General features: G+C 43.1%; 1 protein-coding gene across 5 annotated transcripts in view; it reads right to left on the reverse strand.

Annotated features, from left to right (window-relative positions):
* Positions 1–23,939, reverse strand: part of SPIDR (scaffold protein involved in DNA repair) — a 2,139,604-nt gene that overhangs the window by 1,150,322 nt on the left and 965,343 nt on the right. For all 5 annotated transcript variants that reach the window (XM_085605664.1, XM_085605663.1, XM_085605662.1 and 2 more), the window contains one exon: positions 9,410–9,629. In XM_085605664.1, the coding sequence (XP_085461790.1) occupies positions 9,410–9,629 (220 nt within the window). The remainder of the gene's footprint in view (positions 1–9,409; positions 9,630–23,939) is intronic.

Consider the following 23,939-nt stretch of genomic DNA (forward strand, 5'->3'; position numbering starts at 1 on the left):
GAACCTCCTAAACATCCTAGCAATCCACGTTCAGGGGGTAGAACAGAAACTGCATAGTTTCAATGAGATGATCTAGAGGAAGCAGCGAGACCAGGAAACAACATACCAAACATGCCACTGCCACTGCACCCAAATTATAGACAAATTAGCGGTGGTCCCCACCCTTCTGTCAGACCTTTTGGTCACAAACAGGGAAGCTCCAATAAAGAATGTTCCACAAGCGGAGACAGATCACGAGGCACTACGGGTAATGGACACCGAACAACCCCGCCCAAAGGGGGGCCACATCACTAGTGGAACGGAATCTAACTTAGAACAAACACAGACAGATTCAATTGCATCCAGCCCAGCAAAAAACTTATATAATCTAAATGTTTCGGCTCCTCAATTAACTGATCAATGTGAGCAATCATTAGGTCAGCCGTCAAAAGTAACCAAGATATTAACCAAGCTGGAGAGAAAACGCCTGAGAAAAACCGAAACAGAAGACACTCAAGACAGGCAATCAACTTATTTCCCGTCAAAACCGACCAGGGATTGAAACAGAGTGACCACGATGCGGCTTTACCTCCCCCGGATACAATTATAAACAAGGATCAACCGAACCCCTTATCCACCTTACCTACTACTCCCAGCTGTCTAAATGACACCAAAAGGGAACTACCGCAGTTATGGAAAGTATACAGCAAATTTAAGCCTCCAAGTAAAGAGAAACACCTTTTATTCACCCAGGCTACACAAACCACACAAACTGTCAAAGAAGAAATTAGTACAATCAGCCCACGGATAGTAAACTTGGTTACTGACGAGAGGAAAGAAAATTGCCACCCAGATTTAACCCATGATCTAAACCCGGGAAATTGGAAAGATTTTAAACTGAACCCATAAACACACAGGCCTGGGAGCGCTTCACCCTAGAACTAAAACAAAAATTTTACAACCAGGCCACAGGTAAAATAGTAAGAAGACATCAAGGGGCCGATTGGTACACCAACCATCTCAGGATACAAAAACAACAACTGAACAAACATCTTAGAAGACTACGCACCCAGGGCTCTGTCCCCTCCCAGGATCTCTTCCTATTAATCTCTACAGCTAGAAAAGACCTAAAAAGAGAGACTAAGGTGGCAAAAAAGCATTTCAAGAACATCTCTGAGCCAAACTCCACCATTCCTGCAAACAAAGGGATTCCAGGCTCTTCTGGGCAAGAACCGGCATTATAACTCAGACATAATGGAGGACACCTGGAGAGTTCACATCGATTTCCTATACAACGAAACTTCAATTGTCGGCCCTGCAATTTGTGGTTTTAAACTAGGCGAGGGGGCACTCGTTGCAGTTCGTGTCAAAGCCACCCCCAACCCAGAGGCACTCGAATATTCCCCGCAGATCCGGAAAGAGCAAGTTCTAAAAATCATTAAAAAACTGAGATCCGAGGGAGCCCCAGGGCCCAACGGGTTGCCAAATGTCTTGTTTCGGCACGATCCTCCATTCTGGTCCGGCCTCCTCACGCCACTCTTCTCTTCCATCCTAGCATACAGTACCATCCCAGACTCTTGGAGGGGCAGTATTTTAAACGCAATATACAAGTTGGGCGCCCGTTTCGACCCCTCCAACTACCGTCTGATAGCCCTAATTGACGTGGAGGCAAAAATGTATGCATCAAACCTGTTGGTCGATTTGGAGGACTGGGTCAGTAGACATAACCTCATTCTCTACAATCAAACAGGATTCAGGGCAGAGATGGGCACACTCACGAACTTCTCCGCGGTCACCCTGCTAGCCAATCAAGCCCTCACAAAATCTAGGCCTCTGTATGCATGCTTTATAGATCTCAAAGCAGTCTTTGATAAAGTCCCGAGAGCCAAGTTATGGGCAAAAATACAAAACTGGGATGCCCCAACTAAACTCCTGGAGGCCATAATCTGTATTCCCAGACATGGGTTCAGGTTAGGAAAGGAGACAGGCACAGCATAACCAAAAAGTTCCAAACTCTTAATGGGTTAAAATAAGGGTGTGTGCTGGCACCCTGCCTCTTCAACATCTACATTGCCGACCTTGATAAACAACTCCGGTCAATTCAATCCGACCCCCCAAAATTGGGTAAAATATCCACACCCAGTTTACAATACGCGGACGATATTTTACTGCTTTCACAAACACCTGTAGGCTTGCAGCGACTCATCACTAAACTAGGAGCTTATACCATCTCGGCCCAATTAATCATCAACCATCAAAAAACAAAGGTGATGTGCTTCGCCAGACAGCTCAAAACAACAGCAAATTGTAAATTCCTCTGGTTCTTGGACGAGCAACCTCTGACCCGGGTTGACTCATACAAATATCTAGGTTTTCAAATAGACCGCAACCTTAATTTTAAATTACAACTGGGACAAGGATGTACTAAAGCCAAACAACTGCAGTTAGCTTTCAAAGTTCTAAGAAAAAAACGTACAGGTTGTTCTACAGGACACTTGCTAAAGGCCATTTCAGCAAAATTTCTACCTTCTATCTCATACGGCTCAGAAATGTTAAACCTTAAAGATGTCACCTTTCTAAATACAGTGCAATCAACTTTTTTAAGAACCTGTTTTCGATCCCCAGACACATTTCACAATCCCAAATCCGATTAGAGTAAGGACTAATAAACCAGATTCCTGATAGACAAGTGGCACTAGCCAAGTATTACTGGAGAATGAGGGATGCATAGGACAACACCATTGCGCATCACTGTTGGGTGGAAATTGAAACCCAAACCAGGCTAAAAAATTCAACGTTCAGAGCTCTGAAGGAATCCCTTGCGGCATTGCAGCTAGAGGAGGCCTGGCTTACTCTTCCCACCTATTCTGGTTTCAAAACTGTAGCTAGCAAAGCAATCAAACGGACCTCTTTACTAATAGACAAAACAGCCTTCTCAAAAAAATCACATGCTTGGGCAGTGATCCAAGCCCATCAGCGGCTGAAACCCCAACCATGCCTGCTAGACCACTTCTCCCAGCAGAAAAAACACTACCTAATGTTACTGCGGCTGGGGTCATTTCCATCAAAGGACCTGCTGCCGAAACACCCCTAGCAATCCAATGAATGCTGCTTATGCGGAGGAGGGGAGGAGTCTTTTTTGCATTTATTATGCATCTGCCCCTTCCTAGCAGAAACCCGAAGAGCGGTCCTTCGGGAAGCCTTTAGAAAGGAACAAATAAGGTCATGCAGAGCAGCTGTCATCCATTGCCTTGGAGGACCATCAATCCAACTGTCCTGTAGAGCTATAAATTTCCTGAAAAATGCGGCAACAGAACTGGAAAAAACCAGAAATCATTAACTGATTTAATAGGTTTTAGCATAACCAGTCTTGAAATCCACCAATGGTATTGATTGTATGTTTTACATTTTTAACTTAATCGCTGTAGAACATACCTTTGTGTGCTTTCATTTTTTATAAGTTTTTAAAATGTACATTTTACGTATGGTGGTTTCCAACCCTTTTATGATTTTTTATGAAATCAAATAAAAGTATCTATCTCTCTCTCTCCTTAAAAATAATCAGATGAGGTTAACTTCTTGGTGGGATTGGGGTCCGTGCCATTTAAGCAGTATTGACTCATTCTAGCAAAATTTAACACGCTGCAGCTACTTTATCACCCCAAGATGATTTGTGGAAGCCACTTTTGAGAGGGACCTTTCTATTGAGTGAAGGCTTTGGGGAACACAGCTTCTTGCTTTACTTGAAGACATCAGCTCCATGGCAACCAAGGACACCCGCCCATACGGGTACATACCAGTGCTATTTTAATGTTATGCTGACTGATTACGTGCTCTGGTTCCTTTTTTTAATTATAGTATTTGTGCATAGTGCGCGCTTTGGTTGCTCTTTTTTTATCTACAGTACTGATTTTCTTGGGCAGAACAGGTGGGCTATTTTCTTCCCCGTTCGCATGGGGCTTATCTGTGTCGGTGGTGAGGAGACACCAATTTGGGGAGATATTAGCATCCCTGGTCCGTGCACTTCAGTGTACTTGAGAAGGGCTACAGACATTAGGTTAAATAGCTGTGAAACCGCGGATTTACTGAGGGGATATTCCCACGGCAGGGCCATCTGTGGAGGCCATGTCTGCCAGAGGCACGCTCTCATTGGCAAAGGTGTCAGGGAGCACGTGCAGGGCTTCCCGCCCTCACAAACACGCCAGCTGTGCGGCAATAAAGCACACCTACAGATATAAGCGCCATTTTAATTGTATGCGGACTGATCACGCACTCTGATTCGTTTTTAATTATAGTATCTGTGCACAGTACGCGCTCTCGTTGCTCTTTTTAAGTACAATATCGATTTCACTGGGCAGAACTGGCGGCCTCTTTTGTCTCTTGTTCTCACGAGTCTTAACTGTGTTGGTAGTGAGAAGACATTAGCTACGGAGATAGCAGCATCCCTGGTCTTGTTTGTGGAGGAATCAAGACATCAGGTTAAACAGCCAGTGTGAGAGGCTTTCTAGTGAAACATCGTAAAATAGCAGCCTTACTGGGTGGAGATATGCCCATGGTAGGGACCTCTGTGAAGGCACTTTTCAGAGTGGAGCTCTCTCTAGTTAGCTTCCTGCCCTTGGCTGCGAGGCGCAGACAGCAGGACATGCTGCTGGCTGGAGCTAGATAAGGATGAACCTCTGGCCATTAAAAAGGACGGTGAGCTTCCTATGCGTTTTGACAACGTGGGGCACCCTGCAGACATAGGTTTAGGACATGCAATTAGGTCTCGGACCTAGACGTCAGGGGAGAACGTTCTTAAGACACCTCTCATTGATTCTAGACCTTTCCAGAAGCAGAAATGGGAAATATGTACTGTGATTTTTTTGTTGCAGTTTTATATAGCTCGAACTCGACCAGGAACATTGGAGCTCTTTACATGAACACCAGTTACATTACATAAGGCCAGATTTTTTTTTTTAAGGCATGCAAAGATTAAGTGATTTTCCACTAGTTTACACATCCCAAACCTTTCAAACTTCAATGGACTCTCATAATTACGTTTAAACCTCTTTTTATCTACCATTTCAGCTAACATTGCCACAGGTGACCCTTTCCCACTAATGACACGCATTCTACATCTATTATTTTTACTTCTATTAATCTACATCTTTCATAAAACTGCAATAAATGCATGAGATCCCGAGATCTACAATATGTAGATCTATTAGCACCTTTGATACATTTAACCTGGCACTACTGTTACATCGGCTTGAATCAGCTGGATGTAAGAGCTAGGGCTGCTTCTTAGAGACAGCTCTATGTCAGTGGCTATGCAGACATTCAGCATGCCTGAAAGTTCAGTGCCTTGCAGAATGCCACAGGGATCTCCTGTACTTCCTAATCTATGTGTATAAGCATTGAACAATTTGATTACGTCCCACGGTTTCAATAGTTTTTTGTATGCCTTTGATTCAAAGATGTTTCATATTCTCTGGGAGTGCCCAGAAATACAGACATATTGGAGAGGAGTCACACAGGTTAAGTCTTGGGTGCTGGCCTTGGAGGGCCCCAAGGAAGCCCAGTGGCTTTTACTAGTGATATCGGGGGAGGAAAAGTGTCCCAAGTATCAGAGAATCTGGTTAACGCTGAAGGGCTCAGCATATCCACCCAGATTAAACAAGTGGAAAACAGAGCTAAATTGGTGCCTGACGGCAAAAAAAAAAAAAGGTCTATGAAATGGGCTGCCCTCGGAAGTGGGAGAAAATATTTGTAGTTTGGTAGGCCTACAGGGGGTACAGACGGGGATGGCTTAGGAGCCAGGAGGTTCCAGATTTTGAATGGGGAGGTGGATCTGATTTCACTGGTGAGCCGTAAAAGCGCCCCTACCGTCCTGATTAATGCTCTGCTTTGTAATATTGTCATCTTTCATATATCATATATGTACTACGCTGTTCGACATGTCCTGATGTAACTTCTTCAGCGATGAGCATGATTGAAATAAAAAGAATGGAAAAAAAGAACTAAGGAGACTACATTGGAAGGCTAAAACAATGTCTCGTGGACTTGCAGAAGTGAATGACCCACAAATACTAAAAGCTCATAGATTGGTATATATTATGATTTTGTGATGTTTTTTGGTTAGTGGTGTTTTGTGTTGGGTGTTCTATATTGTGCTGATTACTTGTCTGGTCTGTCCTAGCGCCAACATGTCTCAGTGAGTTAGCCCTTAATAAACATAATAACATACACAGAACAGTTACAGCAAAGGCACACTCACACACTGCATCTGTAGTCCGAGCTTCCAAAGCGTATAGAGAGCATGCACTATACGAGTGTGAACCTTCTCATTTACAGCAGCTCTGGTGACAGTGCAGGAATGAGGTTGGCTCTGGTAAAACATGAGTGGGACGGCCCAGATGAGAGCCACGGAAGTCAGCCTAGCCTGCAGAGAGGATCAGTGGTAATGACGCACGGAGGAACACCATAGGTGATCCACTCATTAGGCAAGTACAGGCCGGACAACTCGCAGGTCTGGATCAGGCAATTGAAATCTGTAACACAGCAATGGCTGCCTTTAAAGAGGTCCCTAGTGTTTTCCAAGTTCCCTCAAACATCTGAGCATGAGAAAGCCAAGGTGAACAGCTGTATGGCACCACCCCATAAACACCCAGTATTCCTGTTGTTTGGTCCAATACGCATTTAGTTAGCATTTACTTAGCTAACCCATAAAAAGCCTGACCAAAGAAACCCAAGTGGGGACTACTGAATCACTGATTCATTGTTAACTCAGGTGTATTACAAGCTCTGGGTCTGAGTGCCATAATTAAGGGGAAAAAACGGCTGCTACAGAAGTAATGTTAAAAGAGTAATAATGGACAATGATTTTCAGTGTCAAACAGTGGTCTATCCAAGGAGTATGTGACACACGGTCCTGTAACTTAGTGGAATAGGAAAGACAACGGCTACAGAACCTCTATCAACTTCTCTGATAAGATACCTCAGGTGAAGGCTGCATCTGCATATACCATGATGCTGCCTCTTAAAAGGCATGTATGAATGAGCCGTTTTTATCCACATTTAAGACTCAACATCTGCCAAGGGTGCTCCAGGTTTGTTACTAACTTTACAATTCGAGACCAAAATGCTAAATAAATCAACTGCTAATGCAACTAAACTTATAAGTATCATCGTCACAATTACTGATTTTTTAGAACAAATTAAAACTTAGACTGTTCGACATTTTGCCTGTAAGATTCTTCCAAATTCCTTGTACACAAATGGCTGATGATGCAATCTTAATTGAAAGGCAGCATTTCAATGTGTCTTCTTAGTTAACTGGAGTAAATAAACCAGCAGCTCACAGGAAGCAACGTCATTCTATTTAGAAGGTCAACCTGTAAGACTTCCACCACCAACAATCCCTTGGATCCTGTAATATCGCAAAAATGCTTCACCCAAAGGGGACTAAACACCACAACAACAACATGTAACAAATAATCATTATCAAAGGTATTGCCTTGAAAACACGCAGGAACATCCCTGCAGTAAATGCTGCTCAGTAGAGAATATAAGTTTTGCTGCTGTTGAAGGAATACACTTGTCCAAGGCTGGTGAAATCCCACGCCTCCCTCCTCTGTAGATATGTGCCTATGTCCTAGAACCACCTTCTTTTACCTGTGCATAAGCAGTCTGTATCTGCAAGTTGAGTTATAAAGAGATTTCAAGCTGTCTAATACAAGGATACCATTTTTTTGCATTCTGATTCATGTATTTATGTATTTATAAAGGGGAAAGCAACACCTAAGCAAGGAGCATCCACAATTCTTCAAAAGAGGGAAATTCATACTAAATGAACCAAAATGTTTGTAAAAATCATGAAACTCTATAATGAGCACCTATACTATCAATACTAGTGGTGCATGAGCTTACCTCACTAATCAATCCGCGTATATGAAATGATATGTAAGTCTTTCCACTGAATGATGGTGCAGATTTAAAATGCACAAATGCACTGAGTGAGCTAAATTATATACACAACGAAGAGAGAATATATTGTCTGGATTCATAATACATTTTGTGCCCCCGTGTTCAGCTTGGATGAAAAAGAAATGCCACCTCTGAATTCTTCATCTACCGCAGATCTTTCTCAGCTGTAGGTAAGGGTGAGCGCAGGAACATGGGAGCCTATAAGAGGTGTTCAGAACACCTACACAGTCATACATTGGTAGACACTTAGCAATATTCCCAACCCGCTAATTTAACATAAGTGTCTAAGAGAATGGAGTAATTGTGCAAACTGAGTCTGAAAACAGCACACACCCCTGTATTGTCTATGGGTGCAGAGGAAGGGATGACTGCACCTGGACAAGTATGGCAGTCTCACAAATGCTCAGTCAATAAAAGAGGTGGTGCCTGGGTGGAACAGTGAGCGTCTGTTGGCCTTTGCAGCCCGCAGCCCCCTCCTCCCCACAACCTATAACCTGCCCTGGGTGCTATGCATCTCCTAGGTTCAAGAGCAGAGAACCACCACCCAGTTGGAGCCCCATGAGTGGACAACTGGGTTCCTCCTCACACTTCCTGTCCAGCCCATGGAGCAGGAAGAAGTGTCCAGTGTCACGGCTGTGAACCTAGCAGGATTCCGAGCTGTAGGGTCTTAAACAGTGGCTGAACTAGAGTTCAAGAAGTGTAGGTGCGCTTCGCCACGCAGTACCTGAGTGCTACATTGAGGTTATTGTACTCTCCCACTTACAGAGTTGAATTCCAACTGAGGAGTGCAGGAACTCTCCCTTCAAAATTCAAGAAGTGCAGGTTATCAGTACCTGCCCATTTAAAGTACTGATCTTAATGTTCACCTCTTGACGCAGCATCTCCCAACCCCCATGGAGAAAGTCGCCATCCCCGACATGACGGGCAGGGGTGAAGGCTGCCAGCACTGAATATCACGTGTTGCTGCTGGCTTTGAGTTTATCCCCCAAACGCCCCATCAGCTGTAGTGTGCTATGGGCGTATTCAACGCTCACCGGTCAATATTATAGGAGGCTATTTAATATGGGCTGGGGTGGGGGTGGCATACAGACAATACGTTTAGTTTTCTTTTCAAGTAGGAGACAAGGATTCAAAAAGTTTAAAGGCCATTACTGTACATACGGAAAAGCGTAGCTCCAAGTCATGGGAGTCTGAAATTATTTTTTTTTTTGGGGGGGGGGGACATCATTTTAACATCCATTCTAGAACCCTTTCCAAACAGCAGAACGATCTTGACTTTTTTTTTTAAAGGGCAACTGAAAAAATCCAGGTGGGAATGTGGGCGGCATGTTCCAAGATTTTCTGAGGGGGAAAGTTGCATTGGCAGCTTCAGCGCCCCGATGCTATCGATGGGCGCAGCGCACATCTTCAACAGGAATGACGCTCACAGTCAGAGAAAGGAGTGGATAACAGAAGTGTCACTCACCAAGGCGGGTGGATATGAATGACGTCCTCCGGGGCCGCTCTCAGCTGTGCGGCCGTCTCTCTAGTGAAGAGGACCTTCAGCCGGCGGTCAGAGGGAGGGTCCGCTCCAGAGCTGATCTTGTCCCCCGGGGGGCTCCCTAGCTGCTCGCAGACGGCAACCTGCATGGAACACTCCTCGTGCACCCCCAGCACCTTCACCATCAAAACACCGGCTTTGCTGCCTGCAACACACCATTAAAGAAAATAAAGATGCCACGTGAGACTGGGTACTCAGATGGAACGTAAACATGCCTGAAGCAATCAATTTCATTTCTGGATAAAGGCAAGCTATTATATGTCAAATCAACGAGACCACTCAGTCTCCAATCCTGGATGAAGCAGGTAAAATCTGCATTCAATAGTAATAATCACAACTCATTATGTAGCGAATGTTCACAGTCTGCATGCTACACAACTCAATCATAAGAAAGATGAATGGGTGCGTGAGCTCCGCTACTGAGTTATCTTTTTTGAATTAACCTGAAGGAGCCTGTTGCAATATTTAAAGCAATATTTTAAGGTACATGACAATTTAAAAAAAAAAACATATTCTACCTGGACCGTTCTTCTTTAGGGTGCAATGACGCAAAAACATTTCAATGTTGTTACCCAGTTAAGATAAAATCCGACATTCAAACAGCTGTGGGCACGACTTACCGAGCTTCAGGCACATCGAAGTGAAGGGCGTCAACTGAGCCCATAACAAACAATTTGAAGATATGAACAGGCGCAGCCAGAACTGCAGCCAACCCACCAGAAGTGGGACTTTAGTCAGTGCTAAGTGTGGTAAGAGGTGGGAAATCTGGTGATCCAGGCGAAGCCAGAGTGGGGACCAACACCAGCCCTGACTCAATGTTGAAATCAGTTCCATACTGCAGCATGCCAGTGAGTTTAGCAAGGGGGACTGAACCCCCTCTATTGTGTGTGTTTGGGGGTGCTCCCACAAGACCATTACAAAAAATGGTTTAAACAGTGCAAACTATAACACACGTTTACAAATATATCTATTAGGTAACAGCTTTTAGGGCTGGAGTGTGGCAACCCATAAAATCAACCCCCAGCGTGCAGCACACCAAGGAAATATCAGAAAGCCCAAATGGCCAGTGTGGTCGCCAGGGACAGGCAGAGGTGGCTGCTGGAAATGTCGGGAACACAGAGGTGCTCGCCATGACTGATGCAGGAGCACTGAGACGCACCTGTAACTGCAGGTTCCCTGGGGCCTGGCCATTCCAACCATCCGATGTGCAAGTTATGTCAGGAAGAACCACAAATGAGGACGGAAATTGGTGTTTCAGCAGAGATATTCCATCGGGTTTTATCTGGCGAAATGTGACTGTACCTGTCCTCAAATGGGCAGAATTCGTAGCATAGTTCCAGGGAGGTGTTTTACCCCCTCCCACAATAAATGTATTTTCCGATAAATAGTTGGGTACAAGTACATTCAGTCGGATAAGGTGATGTCCGTCAGATTTCACCAGGAATTTTTACATCACAGACACAAACGCATATACACACTCTCGCTCTGTTTTGAAAGTCGTCAAAAAATCGGTTATTTTCTAACATTTTGTGTTGGTTCTCTAACTACTAACCGGCATTCCTTTCCCTTTCCACTGCCCCCTAGGCCCCTCTCACGCACCCTGATTGTCCTATAAACAGTGGTTGAAGTGGGCGGGATAGGAAGGGCACGGCGTGCCCCTTCTTCTTAAAATGTAAGCAATCCGTTCCCCTACTTTTCTGGTTTTAGAAATGTGTCCCAGGGCGGCAGAAATAGCGAAAGCTTATAGATAAGTTTCGGCCATTCATGGCTCTGTCTCTCTTCCTTCTTGTCCAGGGAAGACAAGGACAGTGTCCGCTTCCGCTCTGCCGCTGCTCCCATCTCTCTCACTTCTTCCTCTTTCTGTGTGGCTCCTTCTCTGTTGCTGAAAATCGTGACTTTTACTCTCTCTTCCCTTTATTTGTTCCCCTGTGAAATGGATCCAAAAAAAGAAAGAAGCTTTTTTGCTGCAAATGTCTGTAATGTAATGAAGACTCTTCTCATAAACAATGTAGTAGTTCTTTATTTGTAGGCTGATGATAAGCTGTGGGTGTCAAGGACCCTGGAGCACGAAGACCGGTAGCGTTCAAACAGACACAACAGAGTTCCCAACTTGAACATGAAGGGATCCAATAGCCTTATTAATTCCAATTTACTTAAAAAATAGACCTAACAGAGAAGAAATAGTGACATAGCATGCCACAATGTCTTTTTCTGAAATGTTTCTATTCCAAAGGGCAGCCTCAGGGCGGAGAGAAAAATGGTGAAAAATACAAAAAATTACGAAAAAAAGCGAGTAAGAGTGGTCGCAAAGTGGCCAGAATGGTTTTATTCACAACAAAACACATTAGGGCCCCTTTACAGAGTTTGCCAGTGAAGTGCCACTTTTGTTTTGTCATCTTTCTTTAAACAACGGGGCACATTTACTAAGAAGTGACAGAGCGCTGCATTAGCCTCTTGGCTTAACGCTGCGCTCCGCCACTTCTGAGATGCGGGGCTGCACTGTATTTACAACAATACAGTGCAGCCCTGCATTTCCCCCTACGCTGGTGACAGAAGGTGGGCCCTAGCAGTGGCAAGTGTGGGTTATCCTTGAAGGCCTGTCCACCACAATCCGTGCTGAAGTTCACCTCCAGTCTTGCGGGCAGACTTACGAAGCAACACACCACAGAGTGACAGTGACTCAGTCACTGAGGTCACAGGACCCTTGAAGTCAGTCTGCCTCACCCACTGGTACCTCAATTGGCCTTGTTTCAGTAATAGTAGTGCAACTCACCAGGGATCGACAATGCACGATTTGCACGCACACTAAACTAAGTTCACAAACTTCACGGCCTCTCTGCTCCATGCACATGACTTTTAACATGTGCTGCCTGCTTTGGGGCCAGTAGAATTATGCAGCAAGAGAGAACAAAATTATGCCACAGTGTTGACTAAATTATGCAGCAAACAAAACGTCTGCAGCATAATGCGGTATATTTTCTGATTCTTTATTATTTTTACATTTTTATACATACTAAAAGTCTCTGCAAATATTTTGCCTCATTAGAACCAGTGTAACAGTCAAATGCAGCAGTGAGAAAGGTTACCAGTCAACCTTTGCAAAGGGCCCTCCTCTTCGCAGCAACACAAGTCACATTTTTAAAAAAACTTTTGATCCATTTGAGCTACAAACAATTAATTAGTTAAAATCATCTGATTATGCATCAGATGGTGTATTATGTGGCAAATATGGCAGAGCCATAATTAGGTGGAAAACATTTGCAAACTGGGATATTTTGTCATTCATGTTTGACCTGCTCTTGTGGAAAAAGGGAGGAGAAGTGCTGATGACAGAAACTGCATGGCTCGGAGACAAATGGCTTGTACTTCCACTTTTAAGTGTATTTGGGACATTCTGTGATTGGAAACGTATCCCACTTTGTGAATACATTTTAATGTCAATAACTCATATTCAACAAAAACAAGTTGGACTTCCTACACATATGTGCTTCAATAATAGGCAGTATGTCCATAGAACAGATGAAGCCCAACGACCAACAATGTACAAAAAACATATATATCAATTCATTTATTGAGTACTTTTTCTTTTTTTAGGACATATAGATATCCATTTTTCATTTTGTTTAAACCAAATACAGTGTATAATGAAAGGCAGTGATAAGATAAAACATATCATATCCAGCACACAACATAATGACAGTGATAAATGACAATGAAATACAATACAATACAAAGAACAAAAAAAATTACTTCACAATAAAGAACAATGATGACAATGTTGTAGAACAATAAACATAATATTACAAAAAACAATGACTATACATAAGACACAAGACAAGCGCCGACGTGCGTTTCAGAGATCCTAAAAAAACTAAACAGGCTCCTTCTTCAGGGAGTGTAGTGTGGGTCATTTAGATAACAACAAATTGGAACGTTTCAATTCCGACGTCATATGATAAAGGTGCTGGAATTAGTTCAATATTAACAACTGTTGGTCTGTGGGCAAAAGAAAACAAAATATATGTAATAAATATCAAGACAATAGCATAGGGCTGGGGCTGGGTCAAAAAGCTCTGAGGAGAATAGACGAAATAGAAACCAACAACGAACAGGTTTTGAATAGACAACCTATAGGTGAAGAAAACAAGATAGTGAAAATGTAGAAAGACCAAAAAGTGAAAAAGAGATACCAATCACCTAGATTAAGCAGGTATATAGAGGTAGACCTACTCGACATTTTAGTCCTATGTTGAGGATAGGGCCAGGACACCGAAGAACTTCTGAGAGTATTAACAACTTAAAAAGATAAAAAAATGGTAAATAAGAGCAAATTCGGGCAGTAGCATTAGCCATGTATAACGGGGCAGAACTATTCAATAGTTTGAAGATCTGACCGTAAATGGTGAAAAAGTTAAGTAATTTAAAAAAATGATGAATAGCTCCAAAACTATGGAAACACAATAGAGTACCTAGATATTTTATGGCAAAGTGTCCACAAAATTCCAAAAACGGCAAACTGAACAAAGAAAAAAGAAAAGCTTATAAAAAACTACTTTAACACGGAGTGATATATATGGATAGGTGCAAGAACTAAATACTCACTAATGGGGACTGGGATTCCACAATAACCCCAGTATATGGGGGTGAATGCTAGAAGGCTTGTATCAACTGGAACGCTAATGGATACCAATAGGGTTCTAAAGATAAGGGATAAGGCAAGAGGCCATTAATGAAAAGAGCAAGGGCGATTAAACCAAAAGATATCAAAGCTACGAACCCAGACACTTACCAATGATTTCGGTGGTAACAAAAGGAACAGTATATTAGCCAAGAATATAGTTTCAAATGCCAGACGTGCAAGTATTTAGATATAAATACCAAGACGCTTTTGAGACGGTAGAATTAACGTGCTGAAAAATCTACCTAAAAATGCAAAACCAAAACAGAAATTGAAATGGACCCCTTTCGAGAATATAGAGTTAAATAATTTAAGTGTCTATGCTCTCACTTACAAGTAGTTGGGGCTCAATAGTCTTCATCATATATTGTAAGCGTTTGTACTATAAGGAGTTGAATCCACTCAGACTCATCTCATGGGCACGAGTGAGTATAGCGGTTTACAGTCTAAAAGGAAAAGAGATAGACCAGCGATTTTAGCAGGGGGGCTACAAGGATAGTCACAACGAGAATACGAGATTAGACCGAGGAGACCACTTACCGAGGGTTTTGCGTTTCAAGCCGTAGCACTACCGGAGGCATAATTCCCGCAGATGGACATGTGTAGGCTAGGCGTTCTCCTTTTATGGGGTAACCAATGGGCAATTCGAACGGAATAACAAAAGTAAAAATAAAAAGAGGACTGAAAGAAACTACTAGTCCGGGGAGAGATGTACGAAAGAAAATGTCGGTCGCCATATTGGATGTTGGCGATCAACTAAAAAAAGAACAGAAAACAATAAGGAAACTGTGAAAACACCGAAGTACACGCTCAATATAAAGCGCTCCAGACTAGGAAAAGATAATACCTAACCAAAGAGGAAAGAACTACATGAAATAGAATAAATATAATAATAAGCATGCAGAATCAATACATTGTATTAAAAACGATGACAAAATACATTTAATTGAAAAAGAGACGGTCCTGAATCACATATACGACCGATAACTCATATTCAACCTTTAATAAACATGTGTATCCCTTGGCTGAATTAAATAATGTTGTAAGTTGTAAATGGTCAGTGAAATACCAAACAAGTACTAAAAATTGGGATCTTTTGCTCTTTCTGGCCACACCTCTGACTCCGCCCACTGACCCAGTCCATGGGTTATTCCCGCCCTCTGATTCTCCACCCACAGTTCCCCTACGTTTTTTTTCCCACTTCGATCACTGCCTATAAAGAATTTAAACATGATATGCCAAAGTTTGTCCAAAACTCTGAAGCTCACACACACACCCTCCCCTCCCCCACCCAAACTTACTGATCAAGCTACGCCCCTGGCAGAAGTACCCCATTCCAGCAAGTATCTCTCCTTTCATTGGCATCCAGCGGTACTCCAAATGCCACTGGAGTAAACATGCTTTTAGGTTACGAATGTTACGAATGTGTGCCACAAAGCCTGATTCCTAGGGGGCTTAGTGGGAGGGATTTCACCAAATGATTTTTTTTAACCAGAGGAGAAAGAAACGCGAGAAAGAAATGTGCAACCGCCCTCTTCTCCTAACACTACCCCAGCATATTGTCTGCGGACAAGGGATAGTGTGACCAACCATCCGTAAATTTCACGGACTGCCCGTTATTTGGGCCCCTTGTCCATGGGTGTTTCTTTCACGGACGCCTTTTGTCGGTAATTTTGGGGATGGTAGCAAGCTGTGCTGTTCCCCTGTGACAATCGGAGCCAGCTCGCACTTCTCCTTGAACTCTAGAGGCTGCAGCAGCACCTCCCCATCCTCGCTCAGTCTGTGGACAGGCCCATTGTCATTCTGACTGTGGATGATTGTCACTTAAAGAATGACAATGGGCCAAAGGTGTAGTAGGAAAGCACCCAGGGTCAGATACGTTTTCATGTCCCTTCCTAACTTTGATCTGTGACTGGCAGATCAGCACAGGACAGAATAACAAACAAGTAAATAAAGCAAGAATAATCACTGTGATGCAGCTGTGTTGTGTGTGTGTGGAGGGGGGGTGCAGAGTGGCAGAGGATGCCAAAGTAGCCAAAAGCTGCAACAGAAACAGAAATTATGATAATGGTAAATCAAAAAGAAGCACAAGGCAAATGGAGTGAGAAAGCAAAGGAAGAATATAACGCAAATAATGAAAGACAGCTGGAAAGAGAAAGATTTAGACAATGGAAGGAAGGACAAGAGGATGATCAAATGGAAAAAAGAACACAAAATGAATGCTAATGTGGAATATGGAAATATGAAAAGTAAATGAAATCTGAATTTAAAGAACAGAGAGAGAATGAGAGACAAAAAGAAAGCATGCACAGACAGAAAGATGGAAAGAAAAATAAATGGAGGATTTAAAGAAGAAAGTAGAGAACAAAGGTGGATAGAAAGAAGGACATAAGGAAAGAAATAAAATTAAAAGACGGAAAGAATAAAGGACAAACGTCAATATAGGTTAATGCAGTTTTTGACCAAGTTGCTTTCCTGCTGTAAAAAGCATGAATTTGCATTATTTTTGCAAATTTTCATCAGAGGAACAATGTCACAGACTTCAAAAGGAAAGACCAGGATAGCTCACTTTGTTCCTTTATTTAGTGCCATATAAAGTGGGGGTATTTTATTTTTCTGGCTACCCCTTGCAATGGGCCCTTGTGTTGTTACAGCATGTGGCGTGCCGTCCTCTGCATAGGCCTAGGGGACAGCATGCTGATTTTGTGGAAGAGCAGTGCTGGAGAACTAAGCTACATTTTGAAATATCCAACACAATGAAAGGCAAAGACTTCTGAGGGGTTTGCGCACCTGCAATTTTCGAGCCATAACAAAAATGTCTATTTAACTCTGGTGATTAATGTATCTCTTGGAGAGATTTGAGTTTTCACTAATCCCGGTTTTGACTCAACATAAAGAAGCATAGAGGTATAATGCCCCACTTGTAAAGCACAAAGTGTAACATGCAGAACAAAGTATTCATTTGTATAATAATTGTAAAGACAACCCCAACAACTATGTTATATCCTCAGTTTGTATTTCGGGGTAACTGGAATTATGCGATTGTGCGGATTCAACAGTTTTTGCATGATTATGGATTTGCCGCATGTGCCACTTAATCCATCATTAGCTGAATATATCTGAAGATTCTAATTTAAAAACAGTTTCTACCTCAAATGGTTAAAAAATAACTAAAAAGGCAGTGAAGTGTTGCAAAGGCCCTTTGTAAAGGTTGACTGGTCACCTTCCTTTGCATATTACTATATTTGGGTGTTATACGGGTACTAATGAGGTGCAACCTATGACCAGAAATTGTTAAAATGTGCAAAAATGAGAAAATATGGTAATACTATGATAAAATTTGCAGCATTACGAGGCATAAATTCCTTTTTTGTGCCAAATAATTTAGTCAACACTGTTGCATGATTTGGCCCTCCCTGCTACATAATTCCAGTGGCCCTGCATATAGTACCTAGCAGAATGGATGCCATGTGACTCCTACACCTTGTAGCCCTCCTTGTCTTAAGTAACTTTTCCTATATATAGATTTACATACTTATGAGTCATTGTCTCTGAACAATAAGTGTGTGAGCTAAAGTGCTCAACACCCTACATTGGGCTGAGCAGCACTGTAAAATAATGACATACACACGAGCGAGGGTCAATATAGAGATGAGGGTCACCATGCGAGGTTGATAGTGAGGGAATCTGTGCAGAGGGAGGTCTTTGGTGAAGGGGTGTAATGAAGGCTGAAGGCCTCTGCAGTGCGGGTGGGACAACACTTCAAAGGAACCGCAAACTGTACACAAAATGTCATATGAAATACTACAAAAAGACCTGCACAGTTGCTCAAAGCTGTGCACATACCAAAACGGTGAGGTGCACGATTGTCTCAAATTAATATAAACTTATTTTGATGTGCACTTATGTTGGTTGTGTATTTACCTACTTATACACTATTGTACGACCTCCTCTGATGTGTATGAAAACGTACCTTTTGTCCCAAATTTCTGTTCTGAATTTTGACCTTCTGTCCTGAATTTTGATCCTTTGTCCTGAATTTTTACACTCACTGTCCTGAATTTGCACCTATGCCAGTTGGTCACCCTAGGGATAGTTGTTTGGCTAAGTGTAGCGAGTGAACGCCAGGCAATCTCTAATTTGCAAACATTTTGGTAGGTCTTGTTTTTGAGAATCGGACAGTCCCAGAATGCCAAGAAACAGAGCGAACTGGTGTGTGCCTTTGCTTACATACCTCAATGGAGGGCTCACCTCTTAAATCTAAAATAGTCGCACAAAACACAAAAAGTCCTTAGGAATGCAGATGCATTTTCAAACAAGAGTCTCCGTTTCCTTAAGTTGAAAGAGGGTTAAAGCGAATTCAGAAGCTTAAACTCAGCCTGTAATGAGCGGTGTGATCGCTTTCCCTATTTAAAAGAGAGTCTCTCTCCCTCTGTGGTTTTGAATGTCCAGATACACACAAAGCGAACGTTCTGCTTGCCGGAAAAGCTTTTCTGCAGCTCTCACTTGAGCAGTCTTTTGTGGACGATCTATTATAAGCTATACAATACCATACATATAATGGGTTTAGGGCAGACCCTTACTCATGATTGGATGGATTTCTTAGTATCCCACTTCCCTTCTTTCCTCCCTGTTCTGCTGCTTGTCCCGCCCAAAGTGCATTTCGGGCTCGCAGTGGTTTGATTCTTTGGCATGTATTCTTCCACCGAATACCTTGGCTTCCATTACAGTGCGCAAGGGACTATGGGCCTGATGCACTGTTCCCATTAGAAAACCAAGGATGTGCAATTTGATCTATATACTAACAGGAGGCGATGGCATGAAAAATTGTACCTTCACATGGGCAGGGCTTTGTGTGGGCCGGGTCCTGCCGGTGCTCAACATCGGCAGTTCCAAAAAGCAGGTGCTGAGACGGGTCCCTTTCCGGCTCTCAATTATTGCCCTCATCCTCCGAGTGAAAAAAAAAATCTTAACTTGTAAGCAGTACTCTCCTCACTGCCTTTGATGTATCTTTAAAGGGACTCCTAACAGTTCTTTCACAGTCTCATCATTTCAGAACTGAAGCATTTTAACTATTTTATATAAAGATGCCATCGTTTTTGCTTATTTATTTTATGCAAATAACAACTATTGACAAAGCCAATAGTCCAGGCTTGCTGTAGGTGTAATGTTACTTATATATCTGGATGCACTGACAGAAAGAAGCAGCAAAATACCAGTAGGGCGGTACATAATGCTGAGCAGAGATTTCTAAATAAAGTTTATTTCAGCCACGCCCCCAGTGAGAGACCCTCCCAGATTTTCCATCCCATTTAAAGCCCTGCGCATGGGCTGGCAAAACTGAAGAATGAGAACCCATTAGGCGTGTGGCAATGTGTGACCCCTGTGACTGGCTGTAAAAGCAGGGGTGAGACTTGCGAAGTACAGCAGACCTTGGTCTCTTCATCTGCATATCCCAAACAGGAAACGTTTTCTTTGTTTAGGTAGCTCGTGTCTGTTAAAGGGATATGTGCTAATTAAAAACAAGCATTTGCAATGCAATAGGTCTCGCATTAGGAAAGTTTGAGCTTTTTGTATTGTAAATTGACTCATTTTTTATTTATGTGTTGGTATTGAAAATATTGAAATTACTAGCTTTCTCATGTACAATGTCAATAGTTTTAACTGTTGCAAATGTGACACCTATAGAATTTGTAATGCAATATTTGTTGTATTTACGTGACTTAGATGTATTGATATTACAAATAACAATGGCTTTTAATTTTTCCAAATAATTAATACTTAAATAAAAGTTAATGTAAATTATAATGGCAATCGTTTAAACTTTTGTTAATAATTCTTGTGAAGATTATGTTTAGTGTATTTAATTGCGCCTAAAATCCAAGAACAGAAGTTAAATATTATCATTTTTTTTTGTGCCATTTGTAATAAAGCCTAAATATTGAGAGAACATATTAGAGCCAGTTGTTGTTGAATGGTTGTACAGATTGATACTGTGGTGGCGGTGAGTGATGTTGTGGTGGCGTCGAGTGATGCTGTGGCGTTAATTGATGCTGTGGTAGCGCATAGTGATGTAGTGGTGCCCTAGAGTGATGCTATGGTGGTGCTAAGTGATGCTGTGGTGATGCGATAGATAGATAGATAGAGTGCAATAGTCCGATAGATAGATAGATAGATAGATAAGATAGATAGATAAGATAGATAGATAGATAGATAGATAGACAGATAGATAGAGAGAGAGAGAGAGAGAGGGTGATGGATAGATAGAGTGTAATTATGTAGAATATAATTATGTGGCACTGAGTGGTTTTGTGTGGAGTGTATGTTGATTTTAGTGGCGTGTAATTATGTGGCATTGAGTGTTATTTTGAGTGTATCTTGCATTGTTTGCAATGTAATTAATTGGCACTGAGTGTTATTTGGAGTGCATGTGGCATTGAGTGTAGTGTAATTATGTGGTGTTTAATTATGTGGCGCTGAGTGGTATTTGAAGTGTATGTGGCATTGAGGGCTGTGTAATTATGTGGTGTGTAACTATGTGGCACTGATTGGTTTTTGGAGTGTTTGTTGTATTGGGTGCATTGTAGTTATGTGGCATGTAATTATGTGGCTTTGAGTGGCATTCGGAGTGTATGCTGCCTTGCCTTGTATTTCTATGGTTCCTTAAACCCTTAGAGGCAATTCTTTTATTTTAACTAAAAGGATGGTTGTTAAATGGTGTTTACGCCATGATGGTCGTTAAATGGTGGCTACGGAGAAGCAGTGTGCTGAAAGGCAAAGAGAACACGGGCATGAAAGTGAAAGCGAGGATGAAAATGGAATGAGTGTGGCAGGATGGTCGTTAAATGGTGGCTACGGAGAAGCTGTGTGCTGAAAGGCAAAGAGAACACGGGCATGAAAGTGAAAGCGAGGATGAAAATGGAATGAGTGTGGCAGGATGTTAGTTAAATGGTGGTTACGGGGAAGCTGAGTGCTGAAAGGCAAAGAGAACACGGGCCAAAGCTGGAAGAAAACACGAGATGCGAGAGGCATGTGTGTGTGGCAAACACTGGTGGGGCTCAGAGCATTCTGTTGCTGCCTTGATGCCTGTGTGTGTGAGCAGTGGGGCTGTGTGTGTGAAGTGCCTAAAGTTGCAAGAAAACATATGGTTATTTAAATCCTTAGACGCAGAATTAATGGAGCTAATGTTATAGACCTTAGAAGGATGAAAAGGGAATGAGCGCTGCATATGTTAACTTTGTAAGCGCAGAAAGCGTGCAGGGCAAACTTATTATTTTGGTTGTTTGAGACTCAGATCTGGGCAAAGCTGCAAGAAAACACGGAGGGGGGAGGGCGGGCTGTGTGCTGAAAGGCAAAGAGAACACGGGCATGAAAGTGAAATCGATGGATGGCAATGCGTCCGTGAGACTAGCCCTGTGGTGGGGGAGGGACAGTTGTGAGGCGCCATGAGGGAAGAATCTCTCGTCATGCTGTGGCGGGGGCGGGGGAGCGCATTCCAGGCGGGGGAGCAGACCCTTTGAAGTATGATGCCAAGGCTGTGGCTACACGTGCACGCGCCAGTGGGCTGAAGCGCTTCCCCAAACGGATTGCATGGCGGCACGATGCACGTGATTGTGCGCGTGCTCGCCATGCAATCCACTTTTGGGAGCACTTTGAAATGCCCCTCTTACTAGAGTCTCGCATAGCGATTGCGTAAACGCAATAGCTAGGCGAGACCTAACAAGAATCCCGTTTGGGAAGACATTGGCAGTGGAACTGGAAGCGGGGGAGGTTCTGCAGCACACCATAAATCTTTGTTTGAGTTCAGATGAAGGAATAATGATGCAGAGACATATATTAGTTCAGAAGCACATAATGAATTTTTTTTTACAATCTTTTTATTGTAACAGAGCAAAATGATGGCAGTGCATCATCAATCTTACAAGCACAGTTAAGCATTAGCACCCCTTCCCCCCGTATATTGCACATGGGCCACGCTGGGCCGCCACCCTGTTTATTTCCTGGAATACTGTCACCATCAAATTGTTTCCGCTTGAACTAAGGCAAGGGGTGCGCACACGGAGTCCCCCTAAATACATTCCATTTATCCCAGATTCCCCCCCATTTTTTCGGGAAGCCTCTTTGTGTATATACCGTTTTCTCCGCCACCATGCACCAGTCCATGTCCCTCTTCCAGTCCCGCAATAGGGGCGGGGAGGAGGCTCCCCAATGGTGCGCTATATTTCTTTTGGCCAGCATAAATCCCAGGGTTACCCAGGTTTGGTCTGCCCTCCCTAGGTGTGTGTCCTCTCACACATTCAAAAGGCACCATTTAGGAGATATCTGGAGTACTTCTCCCACCACCTCCGACATATAGTCCCCCACAGCCTGCCAATAGAGCTAAATCTCTCGACATTGTCACATAATATGGTAGAAAGATCCCATCTCTCCGCATCCCCTGTTACAGGTGGCTTCCGCCCTACGTCCCATCTTTATGAGTATAGTGCATGAAATGTATACTCTGTGTAATATTTTGATTTGGACCGGTCGAAACCAGGCCCTAATTGCTACCGCCCTCGGAGAGCCCAGGGCCTCTGGACATTCCTTCTCCTGTAAGTCTGGGATGTCAAGACTCCAGCGATCTTTCAGGACTATGAGCGAGTTAGGTAGGTTATTGATTAGCTTTTTATATGTTAGTGAGATTGTTTTTTTTGGAGAGATGTTCCTCGAGGAATCTATACTCCAGAGGTGACGACTCCGGGAGCGCAGTTCCCTTGGGCACTGCAGCCTGTATAGCATGACGGGTCTGCAAATATCGGAAGTATTCCGTCTTGGCCAGATCATATGCTTTTTGTAGGTTTTCAAATGAGATCATTCCACTACCCGTGTATAGATCTCCTAACCTGGAAATACCAATTAAGTGCCACTGAGTGAAGCCTTTTCGTATGCCTGCGGTCCTTAGTTGGTGTGGCTTTGGTGAGTTTATTTTTCCATCCTAGTCTGGAGGGAGTCACATGCCACTGACGAATCGTCACCGCTGTGGAACCCTCTAGTGTGAGTCTTCGTGGGTCAGTGTAAAGTGCATGGAGTTACCCTCTCGGTTGCATTACCAGCCTGTCCAACTGGTACGCTGGTTCTGTTAGCGACTGATGGACCCATTGATTAACGGTTGCAATTTGAGCTGCCCTATAATACATCTGGATATGTGGCAATGCGATCCCACCAGCATACCATCCACAGGTCAGCTTGTTAAGTGTGATCCTCGGTGGGCCACCCTCCCACAGCAGTGAACGCTCCTCACTATCTATTGAACTGAAATATGAGTCTTGAACCGGGGAAGGGCGTATTCTGCTGTACGTATAAAAATCTCAGCAGGGCCATCATTTTAAACAATGCCGTCCTGCCGAGAAGTGATAGCGGAGAGGCTCGCCAGTGGCGGACATCACCGCTGAGTCGCTCCAGAGGAGGCAGCAGATTACTGATGTGAAACCAAGCCTGATCAGTTGTAACAAAGATGTCCAGGTAGCGGAAACCGTCCGTAGCCACTTGTGCCTCACAAGTCAGCTGTAGTTTTGGCGTTTTACCACAGAGGACAAACACTATGGATTTAGCCCAGTTGATGTATACACAGAGTACCAACCAAATGTAACGAAAATATTTAGTATTCTTGTTATGGAGGCCTATGGGGACGCGACATATAGAAGGATATCGTCGGCGTACAACAATATCCTCTCTTCCCAATCTTGCATCCAGCACAGCTCACCTACAATAGGATCTTTCCGGATCCATGCCACCACG

This window comes from Triturus cristatus, chromosome 5_1 (genome assembly GCF_964204655.1).
Source record: "Triturus cristatus chromosome 5_1, aTriCri1.1, whole genome shotgun sequence".
NCBI classification, from domain to species: domain Eukaryota; kingdom Metazoa; phylum Chordata; class Amphibia; order Caudata; family Salamandridae; genus Triturus; species Triturus cristatus.